General features: G+C 43.2%; 1 protein-coding gene across 2 annotated transcripts in view; it reads right to left on the reverse strand.

Annotated features, from left to right (window-relative positions):
• The window catches only part of LOC129839703 (spectrin beta chain, non-erythrocytic 1-like), an 89,880-nt gene that overhangs the window by 4,878 nt on the left and 65,035 nt on the right, over positions 1-19,967 (reverse strand). For both annotated transcript variants that reach the window (XM_055907283.1, XM_055907291.1), the window contains 17 exons: positions 19,198-19,954; positions 18,123-18,325; positions 17,383-17,473; positions 16,811-16,957; positions 14,361-14,624; positions 13,875-14,099; positions 13,260-13,349; positions 11,278-11,556; positions 10,935-11,065; positions 10,376-10,580; positions 9,613-9,987; positions 7,346-7,590; positions 7,055-7,193; positions 6,376-6,460; positions 4,655-4,851; positions 4,015-4,115; positions 1,061-1,115 (listed from right to left, as the gene is read on the reverse strand). In XM_055907283.1, the coding sequence (XP_055763258.1) occupies positions 1,061-1,115; positions 4,015-4,115; positions 4,655-4,851; positions 6,376-6,460; positions 7,055-7,193; positions 7,346-7,590; positions 9,613-9,987; positions 10,376-10,580; positions 10,935-11,065; positions 11,278-11,556; positions 13,260-13,349; positions 13,875-14,099; positions 14,361-14,624; positions 16,811-16,957; positions 17,383-17,473; positions 18,123-18,325; positions 19,198-19,954 (3,589 nt within the window). The remainder of the gene's footprint in view (positions 1-1,060; positions 1,116-4,014; positions 4,116-4,654; positions 4,852-6,375; positions 6,461-7,054; positions 7,194-7,345; positions 7,591-9,612; positions 9,988-10,375; positions 10,581-10,934; positions 11,066-11,277; positions 11,557-13,259; positions 13,350-13,874; positions 14,100-14,360; positions 14,625-16,810; positions 16,958-17,382; positions 17,474-18,122; positions 18,326-19,197; positions 19,955-19,967) is intronic.

The following is a 19,967-nucleotide window of genomic DNA, read 5'->3' on the forward strand; positions in this document are numbered from 1 at the left end:
CATCCAAGGGCCAGCCATGCTGCCCTGCTCTGAGCCAATTGCAATTTTCCTCAATCCCTTTTTGTGGGACCTGAGCACATGACTGAACAGTAGTCCATGTGCGGCAAAACTAGGGCCAGTAGGACCTGCCTTGTTGATAGTGCTATTAAGAAGGTAGAGCAGCGCTTTATTATGAACAGACTTCTCCCCATCTTAGCTACTGTTGTATCAATGTGTTTTGACCATGACAGTTTACAATCCAGGGTTACTCCAAGCAGTTTAGTCACCTCAACTTGCAAAATGTTCACATTATTTATTACAAGATTTCGTTGAGGTTTAGGGTTTAGTGAATGATTTGTCCCAAATACAATGCTTTTAGCTTTAGAAATATTTAGGACTGTTTGATATCAAATCAACAACAATTACTTTGATAGACAAACACATTTTTCTCTTTGGAACATCTTTACAGTTCAAACAATAAGTATTAACAGACATAAACAAACATGTGACAGGCATGCACAAGCAGGCATTGCTGCTTCACTGATCTACAAATACTTGGGTCTTAGTTTGTAGTTAGTAGTGATTCAGGAGATACTGAGATGACAGGGTAGCGTAGGACAAAATGCGGATTGTGGGCTGGTGAATATGAACCTGCACAAGAGGTGGCCATGACACAAGTGCACCAACATTAATTATTAACATGAATTATTATTATTATTATCATCCTCTCCCCTGTAACTATTCCCCAGGTCGTTCCTGTAAATGAAAATGTGTTCTCAGTCAACTTACCTGGTAATATAAGGGTTAAATAAAAATTAAAACAATTTATTTTAAGGGGCATGGATCGGCCTTCACACCAAAATAATTACATTTATATTTAATATATAAAATATTTCAATATATTCATATTTCATTCTTCAGCTTTAATGCAATTATGTTTTCTGGGAAACGCCTCAGATGCAAACGATGCACCTTAGGTGAGATTGAACAATGTAAAGCTCTGAGAAGTAAGGCCCTAGTCAGTCTTTTGGCCATAAAAGCTGGCATATATTTGGTGGTAAACTTTGGAGCAGTAACTTACCTGTGGGGAATCCTGGTCTGAGGGCAGTCCGTTCTGCAGTCCGTTCTCGACTCCACTGTGGAGAATATACAGTAGAAAGGGATAATTAGGAAGCGAGTCAGCGAAGGTGAGTAAGTGTCCATGAGCTACCTAACAACAACCTGTGGTGATTTTCATAGCTAACGTGATTTACTTGAAAGAGTCACAATTGTTTGATGGGTGCACATGTTGGTTCTTTGCCCTAGCACTACACAGCTGAATCAAATAATCTAAGCTAAATGATGAGAATCAACTGTGTAGTGCTAGGGGAAAAAAACAAAACGTGCTCCCCTTGGGTTCCCCAGGACAGAGTTTGGGAAACACTGAAATATGTAAAAGGAAGCACTTTGTTATTCTACAATTGTAATGAGTCTGGGTCTTGAGATAAGTAACATACTACATTAGCTACGATGGCTTTGGGAAACAAACCCTTGTCTGTTTCTTTACCAACACCACTACTAGGGCTGTGGCGGTCACAACATTTTGTCAGCCGGTGATAGTCACGCAAATAACTGTCGGTCTCACGGTAATTTACCGTTAATTAACATAAACACATTTAGCATCTCCTGGCTTTCACACACAGCCTACAAGCCACTGATACAAGCCACTGATGACCTTTGGAACATCTACATTTGAAAAAGTATCATAAATCCATGTAATATAGCCTACACCTTCACAATAAATCCATTATTTATCTTAGACAGAAGCATGATATGAAGCATGATATGAAGAAAATGTAGTCTATTTCAGAAGAACAGAATAGCATACACTGATATGTCCTTATGTTAGGTCCTGATCTGGCAATGCCAAATGGCTGTGGGCTACACTTGTCACGCCCTGATCTGTTTCACCTGTCTTTGTGCTTGTCTCCACCCTCCTCCAGGTATCGTCCAACTTCCCCATTATCCTCTGTGTATTTATACCTGTGTTCTCTGTTTGTCTGTTGCCAGTTAGTTTTGTTCATAGAACCTACCAGCATTTTGTTTCCCTGCTCACGCCTGATCCTTGCGCCTGTTTTCTAGTTTCCCGGTTCTGAACATTCTGCCTGCCCTGACCCTGTCTGTCGTCCTGTACCTTTGCCCCACTACTCTGGTTTACCGACCTCTGCCTGACCTGACCCTGAGCCCGCCTGCTGTTCCAGTGCCTTACACCCTCTCTGCATTATTGACCCCTGCCTGCCTTGACCTGTCGTTTACCTGCCCCTGTTTCTTGTTTCTTCAACACTGTCTGCACCTGAGTCATACCTTAAAACGTGATAACACTAGTTAATTTAGCAGACAAGATTTTCTTAGAATTTGGTGACATTATTTTATAGTATGAAGAATGCAATAGAACAAAGCTGAATAAATTATAAATATTTTCTCCAAACGATTTGAGGGAGTGCGCACATGAGGCTATTCTGTGTTAAGCGGTTAACAAACAAATACATACTCCTATATGCTTAATTTAGAGTTATTAATGTACATTTAGTTGTTACAAACGTTGGGCTATATGTTTAGATATTTTTTCACGCAATTTGGCTGACGCAACAGATCAGAACATTTAGCTTAAAATGTTGATAAACTATTAGGCTATTTCTTCACATTATAAGCGCAGAAATGCGCACATGACAGTAGACTATAAGCACGAATGTTCCATTAGCGGAAAACATCATGATAAAAAAATGCTAATTATTAAATGTGCATTTTTATGGTGAAATTATCTTTCCCAAACTTGCAACTCAGGCACTTTTAATGTATGCCAGTTAGTGTCACGTCCTGACCATAGTTCTTGTGTGTTTTGCTTGTTTAGTGTTGGTCAGGACGTGAGCTGGGTGGGAATTCTATGTTGTGTGTCTAGTTTGTCTGTTTCTATGTTCAGCCTAATATGGTTCTCAATCAGAGGCAGCTGTCTATCGTTGTCCCTGATTGAGAATCATATATAGGTGGCTTGTTTTGTGTTGGGGATTTGTGGGTAATTGTCTGTGATGTTGCATGTTTGCACTCAGTATTATAGTGGTCACGTTCGTTTTGTTATTTTGTATTGTTTGTTAAGTGTTCTTCGTTATTAAAAAGAAGAATGTATTTCTCTCACGCTGCGCCTTGGTCTCCTCACTACGACGATCGGGACAGTTAGGCTCTAAACCCCTTGTAAAGTGGATTAATGTGCTTAATTTTAAGAAGTTATTTGGCCACTTTAATTGTGATACAAACCTTATCAAAACATATAGGCCTATGTGCTAGGCTACATGAGGTGTGTTACTATGATTATTTTAAAAAGCAGTGTCTTATGCTGGGCATCATTCACAATTGATAATATATCATTCACAAGTGATAGGCTAATATTGTCACCGATCAGACTATTCTTGATTTAATCTTGTCTTTACATATACTAAATAATATATGTGTGAAATGGGTTTTGATTTAGAATGGACCATTATCATGCACCTGTCTCGAAACAGGGGCAGCGGGAAAAAATACAAGTCATCTATACACTTAAATAGCGAATGGAGGATGCGTTTCCCATGGTTCATTTTCATGCCAGCCAGGTAGACTACACTCCTGTTATAAAGATAAACAATGTGCTTAATATTAGAATGTTGAGAATTAAATATAGTAGGTCTAGCCTATACAAAGCTGATTGGACCCTGCTCTTTTTAGTAGAGGCCATCACTCTGTTTTCTCACGCAACTGCATAGCCTATAGAAATGTTGCTCAACATGAGCTCATGAGGTGTCATGAAGTGTTTGATTAGATTTTTGAAGACATTTGCATTGATGTCAGAGTGATTATATGGACAATAGAGTGCTGAGAAACAGGCAGTTAGCAAGTTTCGTAGGCTACTAATGACCATAAGCAGCATCGGAGCTTGGAGAAGCCTAATTACCGTGACTAAACGTTCACGTAGAATTTGACTGCAATCATGGTCACCACAACAGCCCTAACTGCTACACTTACCTCTGCAGTGGTGAGTCCTGCTCCGGTAAAGGCTCTGGCGAAGGGGGTTTTCGCATTCTTTCTTCTTCCTCTTGCTGTCTTCTCACTTCCAATAACTCCAACTGGAAGAACAAGACACAACGGAACCTCAGTTTCATTTCACCACCTTAATCTGAGTAAATTAATCTGGCAATGCTTCAATTCTAACGTTTGCTATTTACCTGGGACTTAAATACGTGAAAAATGGCAGCTAATTTAATTAACTAATGATTACATTATAGTTTCTTTGGAATTCATGGGAACATGCAAAACTTTGTACCAATTATTACCAATTATGTTGAATTATTTGAACGCACCAGATTATTACTACATCATTTTTCATTAAATGCTGGGTAAATACTGTACTGATATGCAGTTAACATGCAGTTAGCACTAGGTGTCAATGTTAGTACGTGAACTTAAATAATTGACGAGCACAAGATAACATTGTTTAGTGAACAGCTTTCTTATTGAAATCTTATGAACATTACAAATACTCACTGGAATAGGACTGAAAATGTAACTGTCTATGAGTAAGACTAATGTCTCTCAGTAAGAATCGTTTAACCTTAAGATTCGTGACACATGTGACAGAAACATTGCAACCCGCCAAAACACTCACCGTAGTCAACCTCTCCAGTGCAGAAAAGCGCTCCTCCCAAGTGGCGGCCGACTTCTCGAATGCCTCGTGCCTCTTGATCAGTTTCTCCACCTCGTCCACGCTCTGCCCCAACTCCCGGCCGAACAGGTATGGTTCCTGTCCCAGCAGCCACGCCTCTGCCACCCCTGCATCCCTCCCAAACTGGTGAACTTCCAAAACTAGAGCAAAGAGAAGAAAGTCAGCAGGGAAAACTGGAAGAGAGAACTGCAATTGTTTCATTCCAATGTTGTAGTTAACTTATGGCCTCTGGCATGTGGGAACGGGTAACCTGAGCATTCATGACTAATATCCCCCCTCTCAAAACAGAAACACTCACTGTCCACTTTAGCCCACATGCATTAGTTATCAGCAGAGCGAATGTGGTCTCAGAGCATTTCATATTATTCTGTACGTAAATCCGAGACACTCCATTTAGTATGATATGGTATACATTAATTTGTTGATGTCCATCATCCATTTCGTATGACATGTTACCAATTACTATTTTGTATGATATGTTCCAAATTGAAATTCGTACAATATATTCCAAATTTGGAAAACACACAATATGTTATGAATTGCAATTATTACAGTATGTTACAATTTTGCAAAACGCACAATATGTTACGAACTTGCTAAACATATATAGTGCATTTGGAAAGTATTCAGACCCCATGACTTTTTCCACATTTTGTTATGTTACAGCCTTATTCTAAAATGTATAAAATAACTTTTTTTCCCTCATCAATCTACACACAATACCCCATAATGACAAAGCGAAAATAGGTTTTTAGAATTTTTGCAACTGTATTAAAAATAAAAAACAGAAACCTTATTTACATAAGTATTCAGACCCTTTGCTATGAGACTTGAAATTGAGCTCAGGTGCATCCTGTTTCCATAGATCACCCTTGAAATGTTTCTACAACTTGATTGGAGTCCACCTGTGGTAAATTAATTTGATTGGACATGATTTGGAAAGACACACACCTGTCTATATGTGGTCCCACAGTTGACAGTGCATGTCAGATTAAAAAGCCATGAAGTTGAAAGAATTGTCCGTAGAGCTCCGAGACAGGATTCTGTCGAGGCACAGATCTGGGGAAGGGTGCCAAATTCATTGTGCAGCACTGAAGGTCCCCAAGAACACAGTGGCCTCAATCATTCTTAAATGGAAGAAATTTGGAACCACCAAGACTCTTCCTAGAACTGGCTGCCTGGCCAAACTGAGCAATCAGAGGAGAAGGGCCTTGGTCAGGGAGGTGACCAAGAACCCGATGGTCAGTCTGACAGAGCTCCAGAGTTCCTCTGTTGAGATGGGAGAATCTTACAGAAGGGCAACCATCTCTGCAGCACTCCACCAATCAGGCCTTTATGGTAGAGTGACCAGATGGAAGCCACTCCTCAGTAAAAGGCACATGACAGCCCGCTTTGAGTTTGCCAAAAGGCACATACAAAAATGGATTTCTATAGCTTTCAAAAAAAAGAAGCGTACCAAGATGGCTGATCGGTGGCTTCAAAACAGTGCCCTGTCAGTCATCTAGGGTTAATACATATAATTAATTGCTTGTCACAATACATTGACAAATTACGTTGAAACAACGTTGATTGAACAAGTTTGTGCCCAGTGGGACTGGATATGCCCAACTAGTGACAAGATTCCATCCTATAGTATGTGTGAAAGTATGAACAAAAACCCTTACTCAGTCTTAACCACTCCCTTCGGTCCTCCCACTTGTCAATCATGTCTTTCCTCTTGTCCATCAGCTGTAGTAATTTATCTTTGATCTAAACATAGGACATAGCAGCAAATACTTATATTTTAGCATTGGGTATCATCACATACTGTACAAACAATGCAATACACTAAAACCTGAAGTGGCTACAATGCAGTATGGTCATTCCACAAAATGAGTGCCTTTAATATTTTAAGGAGAAATTATGACCCAATATTGAATTATAAAAGCCTGAAGTGCCCTTTAATAAGTAAGATTTTTATATGAATAAAGAAGATTCAGAATTTTGACATCCATCTGTGCACCCTCTGTGACTTATAGGAAGAGTTTAACCCACTTCACCCCAACATTTCTCCAGGTAAAATCAAAAGATTATTTACACATCTCATAAGGCACTAAATCGGTGGGATGACCATGTAACATAGGGCTGTCAAAATAATTTCCCCAAATGGACCATTTAAGTGCTGGCAAAACAAAATGGTGAAAGCTCATCATTAGGGTGGCTCTCACCTGGTCAGTTCATTCAGACCAGTGCAAAGAAAGAAAGGAGACGAGGACATATTTCAATTGAGAAAGAGCAGTGGTCCGCAAATGGCTCATGGGCTGACCTGCAGTAGCATAGCATTGGTTTGGCTATGGAACTTACCTCCTCTGATGCATAGTGCTTTCTGGCTAGCAGAGACTTGCCCAACTCAATGCAGGCGGTGAAGCTGTCATTGCGGGCGTCGATCTCAGCCTTGATACCCTGGTGGTTGTTCATCAACAACTCCACCGAGGACACGTCCCTGTGCAGAGAAAGGAAAACATGCACGCACGCACACACACACACACACACATCAGGATATTAGTATACGAACCTAAGATTGGAATAGGAATTTCAGTTTACTGAATTGAAATGGAACTGACCCCAACCTAACTAAGTACAAGAGTATTTTACTTTGGATTCTCCTGGGCTTCGATGAGACGGATGACGTCCTCCATCCACAGCATGAGGTCGCGCACCATGCTGAAGAAGCGGAATTTGTCGCCCGTGTCCAGGAGGTGGACCCTGCGGCCATCGCAGGCCTCCAGCAGGGTATTCCAGGCCTCCAGCACCTCGCTCTCCCTCCTCTGGATGTCGTCTGCCTTGTCGCCGGCGTAGGCCGACTGGAGGCGGACGGCATCCTCCTGCAGCTGCCTCACCTGAAGGTCCGAGCATAAGTCGCTTTAATGCATTTTATTCTATAATTACGCTACCTTCCACTGCCTGGTATTTACATGAAATTACAGGCTGTGTGTAATTAACAGGTTAATAATTACTAGTAATGTGAACCGATATGGAAAATCTATATTTATAGTGGTAAAAAATTCAGAGACAGGATTATGAATAACATTGCAACTGTGTGATTGTTTCATATTCTGTTAATTTCCATTGCTTCGTGAAGCTCAGACAACTGCTTGCTGATTGCCTATTGGGCTTGCCATCTGGGGGCCAGTTTGAATACAATGGGAAGCCAGTTGGTGACCCCTCAGCAGGCAGTTAATTACAGCGCATTCGGAAAGTATTCAGACCTCTTGACTTTTTCCATATTTCGTTACGTTACAGCCTTATTCTAACATTTATTCAATAAAACATTTTCCTCATCAGTCAACACACAATACCCCATAATGACGAAGAAAAAACAGATTTTTTGATATTTTTGCAAACTTATTAAAAACAAAAAACTGAAATACTCTATCTATATATGTATTCAGACCCTTTGCTATGAGACTCAAAATTGAGCTCAGGTGCACCCTGTTTCCATTGATCAACTTGATTGGAGTCCACCTGTGGTAAATTCAATTGATTGAACATGATCTGGAAAGGCACACAACTGAAGGTCCCACAGTTGACAGTGCATGTCAGAGCAACAACCAAGCCATGAGATTTGTACATAAAATAATTGTCCATAGAGCTCCGAGACAGGATTGTGTCGAGGCACAGATCTGGGGAAGGGTACCAAAAAATGTCTGTAGCATTGAAGGTCCCCAAGAACACAGTAGCCTCCATTCTTAAATGGAAGAAGTTTAGAACCACCAAGACTCTTCCTTGAGCTGGCCGCACGGCCAAACTGATCAATAAGAGGGAGAAAAGACTTGGTCAGACCAAGAACCCGATTGTCACTCTGACAGAGCTCCAGAGTTCCTCTGTGCAGATGGGAGAACCTTCCAGAAGGACAACCATCTCTGCAGCACTCCACCAACCAAGCCTTTATGGTAGAGTGGCCAGACGGAAGCCACTCCACAGTAAAAGGCACATGACAGCCCGCTTGGAGTTTGCCAAAAGACACCTAAAGACTGATGAAACCAAGATTGAACTCTTTGGCCTGAATGCTAAGCATCACTTCTGGAGGAAACTTGGCACCATCCCTATGGTGAAGCATGGTGGTGGCAGCATCATGCTGTGGGGATGATTTTCAGTGGCAAGGACTGGTAGACTATTCAGGATCAAGGGAACGATGAACGGGTCAAAGTACAGAAATCCTCGATGAAAACGTGCTCCAGAGCCCTCAGGACCACAGACTGGGGTGCAGGTTCACCTTCCAACAGGACAATGAGCCTAAGCACACAGCCAAGACAATGCAGGAGTGTCTTCGGGACAAGTCTCTGTATGTCCTCGAGTGGCCCAGCCAGAGCCCGGAATTCTCTAAACACCTCTGGAGAGACCTGCAAATAGCTGTGCAACGAGGCTCCCCATACAACCTGACAGAGCCTGATAGGATCTGCTGAGAAGAATGGGAGAAACTCCCTCAATACAGGTGTGCCGTGCTTGTAGCGTCATACCCAAGAAGACTTGAGGCTGTAATCGCTGCCAAAGTTGCTGCTTCAACAAAGTACTGAGTAGAGGGTCATATTTCCATTTTCTAAAAACCTGTTTTTGCTTTGTCATTATGGGCTATTGTGAGTATATTGATGAGGCAAAAAAAACCAATTGAATACATTTTAGAATAAGGCTGTAACGTAACAGAATGTGGAAAAAGTCAAGAAATGTAGAATGTAGAAAAGTCAAGAATGGTCATGTGTCCTCTTTTACATAATAGTGTAAGTTATCAATATCAATATCATATTGCATTATCGATATTGGTGCCCACCACTAATAATAACATGAGATTTCCTTTTTGGAGTATTCAGCAGTGCGATGATCTGGTGCAGTGAGCTACAGGGAGATATTAGCTATGTATCTACCTGTGTTCCCAGGGCCTGGATGTCATGCTCGAAGGTGGTGTGCATCCTCTGCAGTGTCTCCACTGTGTTCTGGTCACGTCCCACCTCCTCTGGAAGCTTCTTGTGTTTGTCCAGGATGCGGCCCAGGATCTCCTTGGCGTCATGGTAGAACTTGTGCAGCTCGTAGGAGGCGGCCAGGATCTGTGTGCGCGTGTCGATAAGTTCCAGCAGGTCAGCCCAGGCCTCGTTGAGTCCGTCCTTCCACTCGGCCACCGTGGCGGCATCTGTGTGGCCCGCATTAATCAGCTCATCGGCCAGGCGGTTGACGGCATCGACACGCTCCTGGCCGATGTTGCCTGTGTCGCGCGCAAACTCCCGGAAGCGCTCCTGGAGCATCTGAGGATGGATAGATGGATGGAGAGGAGGAGAATGAGGACCTTTAACACAAATATATATTGTACTGCCCTGTCTTACCTACTAAAAGGTAATGGTGGTATCAAATAGGCAGTACTGAAATCAGTCTACGGCCACGTTACAGACCGTTTGCAAAGTAGTCACACACCAAAGCACACAACACCTGGAAAAGTGTTAAACATGTCAACTATATCAATATGATATTGAGATATGATGCCCAACTGCAATTTAGATGATGTGGCATTCAGTTATTGGTACATTAGTGGAGTGTGGCTGCTTTGCAGATGGTCTGGAATGCGGACTATGTTTTTCCTCCCTGACAGCACCAGGAGTGAGAGGGTAGGGTTTGAAGGCAGGTGACATTGCTTACGGTGACATGCTCGTAGTCCTGTCCCAGCTCATGAGATCCGGCCACCACCTCCCGCTCGGCAATCCACTGCTCCAAGTCGTCAACCTCGCGGTTGAGCTGGAACAGGCGGAACCGCTCGTCCAGTTTGCCCCGCCTCTCCTCAGACAGGTCCTTCATGCCGGCATAGAGCTTGTCCACCTGAGACTGACGCATGCCTATCCTCTCACTGCCCACACAAACAGAAATCAAGAGGTCAATGATCAGTGTATGGGGTTAACAAGAGTAATCTTTTTAGTTTTTTTGCAAAAAAACATTCTTGTTCCAACACTAACACCAATGATCAAACTAATACACTAGTCAGGGTCTGCAATCAAGGCTTTCGTTAGTGAAATCAGGTCTGTTAGGGTTAAGCTGAAACAAAAATATACATACACACCACACTATGGTCTACTGAATGCTCCACTCATGCAAAATACTTTTTCTAGATCGGACATTCATATTCAGGTCAACGTTCCTTGACGGGCGGCAATATTAAGTGACGTTCTATTTCAATGGCTTCACTCTAGGCTCTCTCACTGACCTCTCCGGATGTTCTGCAGCTGTCAGGCCTCTGCTGGTCTTGGAGAGCTGATGGACTGTCTCAGCGTAGTCCTCCACCGACTGCTCCACAATCTGGTGCTTCTTCAGCATGGCTACGGAGCTCTGCTCATCCTAAGAGGGAAAGACACTTGTTTTTAGCGCTTTTGTGAATTCTATGTTAGAAGAAATATCAGTACAGGACACACACACACACACACACACACACACACACACACACACACACACACACACACACACACACACACACACACACACACACACACACACACACACACACACACACACACACACACACTGAAACACTGTCAATAACACCCTGGTACCTTGGCCTTCTCCTCAGACATCATGTACAACTCCTGCTCGCTCATCCAGGCCTCAGCCTCAGCGGCATCAAAGTAGTACTTCTGTGCATTGTGGGCCTCCTCCAGACGGGCGTGACGTTTCTCCGTCTCCTCAATCATCAGGCCCCACAGCTGTTGCAAGTCGGCCAGGCGCTGGCGGATGGCCTCCACGGCAAGGCTGTCCTCCATCAGCAGGCTCTCGCTCCGCTCGAAAATGTCATCGAAGCGGGGCTGGTGTCCCTGGATCTCCTTCTGCAAGGTCTTAGAAGGGGATACAATACAAAATTTATTTCCATGGAAATGTGCAATAAAAGTAATGTCAGCAATACATTAAAAAACTAGATACACAAAGCCAAGAGTACAATACTTTAGATACACTTCATTAAGTAAGTAGTAAGTAAGTAAGCCTTGCCTAAACGGTCAGGGGCCCTATTTCTGTAGTGTACACCCCTTGGAGAGGACACCAATATGTCATAGCCTATATCTCAATTAAATCTCAATAAGAGAGTGATGCTCTTTGCTATGTATGATACCATTCAATATATTTGTTTAAATGGCTTGGTGGGAATAGGATAACAGATTTCTACAGGCACTAACTTATCACCTAAACGATCAGCCTCATTGCTTTTAAAAGTTTTGTTGATGCGAGTGTTTGTATTAGTTTGGGATCTATCGCATCCCACAGATGAGTATGTTTGGAATATTTATTTATTTCTCAGATGGACAAGTTGACCAATAGAATAGGTCAACTTTTGTACTATGGGGGATAGTAGATTGACATAGGCTGGTGCTTTTGCTGTTCGTTAGGTCTACTCATCTTGTTGGCTGATGAAAAGTAGCCTAAATGTGGACATTTTCAATATGCGCCTCGAAATTTGATAAGAGGGAAGTCCGCAGTTGTGTCCCCGATGTGTCTGTCTTCATTCACTTGTAGCCTACTTCTTAGCTGAAATGTCTGTGAGAAGGACCCGATCACGTGACGGCATTGGCTACATCTGAGAGAGCCATGTGAGTGAGAGGTGCTTCAGAGCACAGCAGCCGGGAGAACGGAATTATAATTAGTCTATTATATTCAGCCCAAGGGGCTTTGGCTACATCTACATCTACATCAAACAGCATTGATATTTTAGGGGGCATTATGGCCACACAAGGGAGATGCCGCCAGGAAATTCGAGGCCTGGTGAGAATATTATCAAGCGCTTGTCAAATTATGAATGAGAGACTGATGACGTGTGCAGCTTGCAACTTTTTTCAAATCATCATTAGAGTCCAATCATGCAGCCTTAGAATGTATTAAACATCAACACATATAGCCCAAAGTTTGTAACACAGCTAAAGTTGCATAAATAACTCTACATGAAGCATATAGGACGAGCGGTTTCTTTGTTAACTGCTCCCCACAGAATATCCGCATGTGCACCTTTCCATGTAAATCGTTTGGAGAAAATATCATTCTATTATAAAATAATAAAAAATAATGCCAGGTAGTCCTAATCTTGTCTGCTAAATTAACAAGTGTAGCCCACAGCCATTTGGCATTGCCATATCAGGGCCTAACATAAGGACAACTGAGAGAGCATGTTATTTTGTTCTTCTGAAATAGACTACATTTTCTTTATATCATGTTATCAGGCTATATTTAATGGATTCAAGAGACTTTTTAAAATGTATATGTTCCGCAGGTCTGCATCAGTGGCTTGTAGGCTATGCCTGGAAGCCAGGATATGCTAAACGTGTTTATGCTAACTAACAGTCAATTACCAGTAATACCGGCAGTTATTTGCTTGACAATCACTGACTGACAAAATTTCATGAACGCCACAGCCCTAAACCCTGACACTAACAATACAAATTTTTCTTATAAATTGGCGCATAAACGTATTCACAAAAATAGAATGATGCTTAATTTGGGCCTAAGTGTGACTTCCTTGTAAAGTGACAGTACATGAGAAAAACACACATACCTGATTTTTCTTGATAAGCAGTTGAACGGTCTGCAGGTTGTGACCATGATCCGTGGAGGTTGCAATTGGCATCCTCTCTTCGACCCAAAGCTAAAATGGACAAGCCAAATAGATTATTAAGTGCATTGAATGAAAATACCAGAACAAATAAAGCCTCAATAGAACATGTACACACATGTGTACACACATGTGCACACACAAACACACGTTTTTTTTACTATTCTTGTGGGGACCAAACAATTCCTATTCAAAATCCTATCTTCCCTAACCCCTAACTTAACCCTAACCTAACGTAGCAGGCATAAAATAAATGCCTGAAACTAGATCCCCCAACATGCTGGTCTTGACGAGAATAAAGAAACTGTCGGGGGAGGTTCCCTTCTGTACTGTTCAACCAATCCAGTAAATGTGGAGGAGGAGGTAAGATGGAGTGTCTCCTTGTTAACGTTGCAAAGTCGCATCACGGGTTCTCTTTCCATTTCCCCTGAAAACTGAAATGTTCCCACTTGTCCGAATTCTCCTTGTTTAACTATCGGAAAACCAAAAACACACAAACACACACACACAATCACACAGTACGCCCCCAGGAGGCAGCTCAATCAACTATCAACTCACAATCTCGTCCTCCACATCGCGGTTGAACTGGTGGATCTCGCGGGAGGCCACCAGGAAGTTCTTTCTCTTCCTCAGCGGGTCCAGCAGCTCTTGGAACTTGTGCTCCACCATTTGTCTCTGGCCATCCACCTCCCCCGTGTCCTTCCCTTCCTGGCTGAGGACCAGCGCCTGGCTCTGCAGCTCCACCACCTCCCTCTGACGGACCTCCACCTGGTTTTCCAAAATCTATGGGCCACCAGGGAGAGGGAGGAGAACATTTTGAACACAGCGTTGACCCTAGATGATGTTCCGGGCGGGGCCCAGGCCACTAAGTCAACATTTTCAGATCAGAACAATTGATGCCATAATTATTTTATTGTTTAAACCCAATTGAAGCCAACGTATTTAAATTATTCTTCATATTATTATTTTCATTATCATTTCATTAATGCCAACATTATTTATCAATTTTGGTTACAATGACGCATGCTCCACCGTGTACAGTACCTGCTGCTTCTTGAGCAGGATGTTGACGCTGGTCAGGTCTTTGCCGTAATCGTCCGATTGAATCTGGCCCTCCAGGCCACCCAGCCACTTGTCCAGGTCGGCACAGCTCTGTGTAAACAGCTCGGCCTTGTTGGCGTCAAACAGGCACTGGGCCTTGGTCTGGGTGGTGGACTCCAACTCTTCCCACATCTTCTGGAGGGCTGAGAGCTTCTCCTTGACCACCGACTCTGTCTCAGGCTTCTCCAACACCAGCTGCATCCCATCCTGGAGTGGAAAGAATCAGAAACAGAATCACCTTTATTCGCAAAGTACATTTACATGTACCACGAATTTGAGCTGGTGGAATGGTGCTGCTATGCCTTACAATAACAACATATACAGAGAGAAAATGTATGCATAAAATACATACAGTATAAAATTAGGTAGAAAGTAGAAAAGGTCAAGTTTCTGGATAAACTTTGTCTTGCTGCGGTTGTTGAAACACATTTTATGGTAGTGGGGTGGGCAGGTACAGTCGGTTAGTTATGGTGGGTAACCCCATGAGTTTTGGAGTGGGTATAATAGGGCAGTTAGTGAGTATAAGTTAGTCATAAGCAGTTGGGGAGTTATAGTGGGTACATACACTAAATAGACAGTTTATTAGGTACACCCATCTAGAACCGGGTCGGACCCCCTTTGCCTCCAGAACAGCCTGAATCCTTCAGGGCATTCTATAAGGTGTCGGAAATGTTCCACAGGGATGTTGGTCCACGTTGACATCACACAGTTGCTGCAGAATGGACAGTGGTAGATTCATGCTGTGAACAGCCCGTTCCATCCCATCCCAAAGATGCTCTATTGGGTTGAGGTATGGGATCTGCGCATGTTCCAGCCAATGTTTTTCCACTCCTCAATTTTCCAGTGGAGGTCATCGCGTGCCCATTGGAGCCGCTTCCTGTTTTTAGCTGATAGGAGTGGAACCCGGTGTGGTCATCAGCTGCAATAGCCCATCCGTGACAAGGATCGATGAGTTCTGCGTTCCGAGATGCCATTCTGCACACCACTGTTGTACTGCGCCGTAATTTGTCTGTTTGTGCCCCACCTGTTAGCTTGCACGATTCTTGACGTTCTCCTTCGACTTCTCTCAATAACGAGCAGACTGGATGTTTTTTGTTTGTGGCACCATTCTCTGTAAACACTAGACACTGTCGTGCGTGAAAAGCCCAGGAGGGTGCCCGTTTCTGAGATACTGGATTTGGCACGCCTGGCACCGACGATCATATCACACTCAAAGTCGCTAAGGTCACAAATGTTTCCCATTCTAACATTCAATCGGACAGTAAGTGAATGCCTTGATGCCTGTCTGCCTACTTTATATAGCAATCCATGGCCACCTGACAGTAGGAGCGATCCATTTTCGTGATCGGGGCAGAGTATTGATTATATGAAGTAGAATATTTTTCATAAAGTAATGCTAAAGGAAATTGAGACAGTTTACTGTTATGTGCTTTGCCTGCACTGAAAAAAAAAAAGGTTCTTAAAATGGTTCTTCCTCAGCTTTTAAGGTTCCTTGGAGAATTCTTGCCCGGTAAAAAACCTTAAGTGTGGGGTTCTTGATGTGGCATCTACGGTTCTTTAGAATTCTAAAAGGTTCTTGAAATGTAAGGAAGCCTGCAGATGTGTCCCTTTCATAGCACACAGCAAATTGGCCAGTGTTACTAGTGTTGATTTTTTTGTGTAATTTTTTCTGTGTTGACACTGTAAAGAGTTAAATTAACATTCAGTGGTGTAAAATAAACCCACTGTTGGTGTTAATAACCAGAGTTGAAAAAAAACACGCTTATCATTATCATATTTCCCAGCATGCTCTATTGCAGGTTGATTTTTTAAATTGTTTGTTTCAATATAAATGTTTTTGAATGTACATTGATTGATTAATTAATCTTATGCTATTCAAATATAAATAACATCCTTTTTTCTAAACTATTCAAATCTCTTAATTGAACTTCTTGTACCCATTAGTGAAATTGTTGTTTCAGTCTAGATGTTTAAGCTTGTCTCATACCTCAGTCTTCCCAACCCTGGAAGTCATTCTGAACTCAGGTTGCGGGTGAATAAACATTTTAAATGTTGGATATCCCCACTCTGGCTGGATTTCAATAGCAGTTACACATCACTTTGCAAGCCAGTATAATGTGGCTTGTAGGCCTGATGTGGCCTTTAAATTATGAGCTTCAGGCCACTTGATAATAGTTAAACTAGGCCCTCAAAAGAAAGCCATATGAAATATGTATTTCATTGTCTTAAAATAATGTAATTTTAATGACAACATTCACTTAAGAATACTTAAGAGTCTAGATAACTGATCATGTTCATTTCAATAAATCGGAAGCGCTTATTAACGTGTGTTCATTCATCTAATACCAATTGCAAAATCATTAAGACAGTGAATCTTATTTTGGTTTGCTAACCTTCTCAATCTTGTCCAGCCACTCCTTGTTGGACTGCAACTCGGCCATGAAGGCCTGATGCTTGAGCCATTTGCTGTGGAGGTTCCTGGCCTCGTCGTACGACATGTCCTGGGCCGTGAGCATCTTCTCGTTGATCCACAGAGACAGCTGCATACAAAGACACACACACACACACACACACACACACACACACACACACACACACACACACACACACACACACACACACACACACACACACACACACACACACACACACACACACACACACACACACACACACAGGTAGGTAGGTTATTGTATTTGACTGCCTTAGACTGTGAAAGCAGTCTGTCACTATGCATACATTGCCACACAATGTATTAAATGTAAATCAGTACATGTAAGTATTCCTATTTTCATAGTATTGGGACTGATACCAATGTTAGACTCTTAGGGAAGATTTCCCACATCCAGGTTGAGCATATTCCTGGACTAAAAAGCACTTTTGATGGAGAATCTCTATTGAAAGTATTTTTTAGTCCAGGAGTAGGCTTAATCTGGGTGCGGGAAAGACATGTTGGGCAGCAGACCTCCTGGCAATCCTGTAGGAACTTCTGAAGGTCCCGGTTATCCTTCAGCCTCATCAGTAGCTCCACAGCAGCCTCGCGGTTCTTCTTATGCCTGTGCAAACGTTGGGTAAACAGAATTGATCATGGATAATAGATCCCTTGTTAATTGTGACTACCACAAACAAGTTGCCAGTTGTGTGTACCAGATTTTTCTACAGACTTTTTTACATCACAATACGCATTACCAAGTAAAAGCAAAGATACATATCAGGTGTTGTACTGGCATTTGTGGTAGTTGTAAACCTAATAAGTGGGTGGTACACATCTAACCATTGGTGGTACTCTGGGTAGTCTTTTTCACAGTCAAGCTGTGCAGGTAGCCTAGTAGTTAAGAGTGTTGGGCCAGTAACTGAAAAGTTGCTGGCTCGAATCCCCAAGGTGGAAAAGTCTGCTGCTCTGCCCTTGAGCAAGACAGTTAACACGGGCGCTGATGACGTCGATTAAGGCAGCCCCCTGCACCTCTCTGATTCAGAGTGGTTGGGTTGAATGCGGAAAACACATTTTGGTTGAATGCATTCAGTTGTGCAACTAACTAGTTATGCCATTTCCAGGAGATTGCTTTATCATATTAGTGTGGTTCCCGGGGCATTAAATACTCCAACGGGTGTTGTGAGATCTAATCTGCGCAGCAGAGTAACTGTAAAAAAGACGACCTGTCCAGCAATGTCATTTGTTACTATATAGTAGAAGAGGCTTCTAACCTGTCGTCAATAGACGTCGCTCTCTCCTGGATGCGGTCGGCGTTGATGTTGCCGTCGCTCGCCAGCCGCCTGCCAGCCTCCACCACGCCGTTTATCTTCTCTTCGTTGGCGTCCATGGTGGTCATGAAGTCCTCCTGCTTCTTGATGGCTCCTTCGGCCCCCTCAAACGTAGTGGGCATCTCTGTATGGGCCAGCATGTACTCCTAAGAGTAGGGTTATTTAAAAAAAGAGAGTCAGTGGGATTATTAGAAAATCCCGTGACTGAGACTGGATATCCAGGTTGGGGTCAATTCCATTTCAAATCAGTCAGGGAGTAAACTGAAATTCTTGAATTGACTGAATTGAAACAGAATATAGAACCCCACCCTGTTGGAATTCAATCTAAATCACATTGGACTGACTATTTGCATTGCCCCCCTCTTTTACACCACTGCTAATCTCTGTTGTTATCATCTATGCATAGTCACTTTAATAACTCTACCGGTGCCCCAGCACATTGACTCTGTACTGGTACCCCCCCTGTATATAGTCTCACTATTGTTATTTTACTGCTACTCTTTAATTACTGGTTACTTTTAGTTCTTATTCTTACCCGTATTTTTTTTAAACTGCATTGTTGGTTATGGGCTCGTAAGTAAGCATTTCACTGTAAGGTACCTACACCTGTTGTATTCGGCACATATGACTAATAACATTTGATTTGATATGACACTTTTTGAAATGTACTTTAATATGTGCATGTGATTTGCAAAGCAGCATGCCCCCGGTAGAGGGAGTGGATTCTAGGTGGGCACGAAAAATGACACATCGTTACCACATCCCTGCCTAGTAAATTTAGGTAATAGCAGCGACAAAGAGGACTTTAAAATAAACTGTTACCGAAAATCGAATTTTTTATGAGACAGAATCAGTGTAATTAAATAATAGTGAAACGGAACCATTCACTTTGGATTCCTAGGCTAAGATTTTTCCACTCTTGGAATAGAATTTCAACTCACTTCCTCGATTCACCAATTCGAAATTGAACCGACCAATCAAGTACCATGGTTTAAGGGGTATCGACCAATCGGCGTACCTGGTTGTTGAGGGAGACCTCGGCCTGTTTGGTGTCCCTGAGAAACAGCTGGTAGGCGTGGGACTGTGACAGCAGGTTCTGCCGGTTCTCCCACATCTTGTGCAGCTCGTTCCAGCCTGTGTCCAGTGCCTGTAGCCGCTGCCTCAGGAACATGTACTGGGCATCGGTCTGGCCCTGGGTCACCATCTCGCCCATGTCTCGCATCTTCTGGTAGTCCTCCTCGTAGTTGCAGATCTCGTTTTTGATGCCGTCATGCTGTGCTAGCAGCTTCTCTGCCTCAGCCAGCGTGTTGGGCGTCTCCTCCGAGGCGATGGCTGTCTGTGTTCGCGACAGCCACGACTGGAAGTCATCCAGTTCGCGCAGGAACTGCTGCAGCTTGCTGGCCTCGCCAAGGGACTCTTCGCGGTTACACAGTGTGGCCTTCATCTCCTCCCACACGGCGGTGATCTCAGCCAAGCGGCCCGTGATGGCCTTGGCCTGGTCCGGGTGCTCGCCGGCCAGCCGCTCGGCCTCGCCACGCAGGTCGCCCAGCTTGTCCTCGATGGCAGCCAGGTCACGCTCCATGCCAGTGAGTTTACGCTGCAGCGCCATGACACCCGTCAGGTCGTTGCCCAGCTCCTGGGTAGACTCGATGACCTTTGTCTTCTCGCGGATCCACGACTTGGTTTCGTTGCAGTCCAGGTGGTAGTTCTGCACACCCAGCGCCGAGACTAGAGACTCTTTTTTCTGGTCTGTCAGATCCCGGAACTGGCTCCATCTGGTGAACAAAT

Source organism: Salvelinus fontinalis, chromosome 3 (genome assembly GCF_029448725.1).
Source record: "Salvelinus fontinalis isolate EN_2023a chromosome 3, ASM2944872v1, whole genome shotgun sequence".
Classification (NCBI taxonomy): domain Eukaryota; kingdom Metazoa; phylum Chordata; class Actinopteri; order Salmoniformes; family Salmonidae; genus Salvelinus; species Salvelinus fontinalis.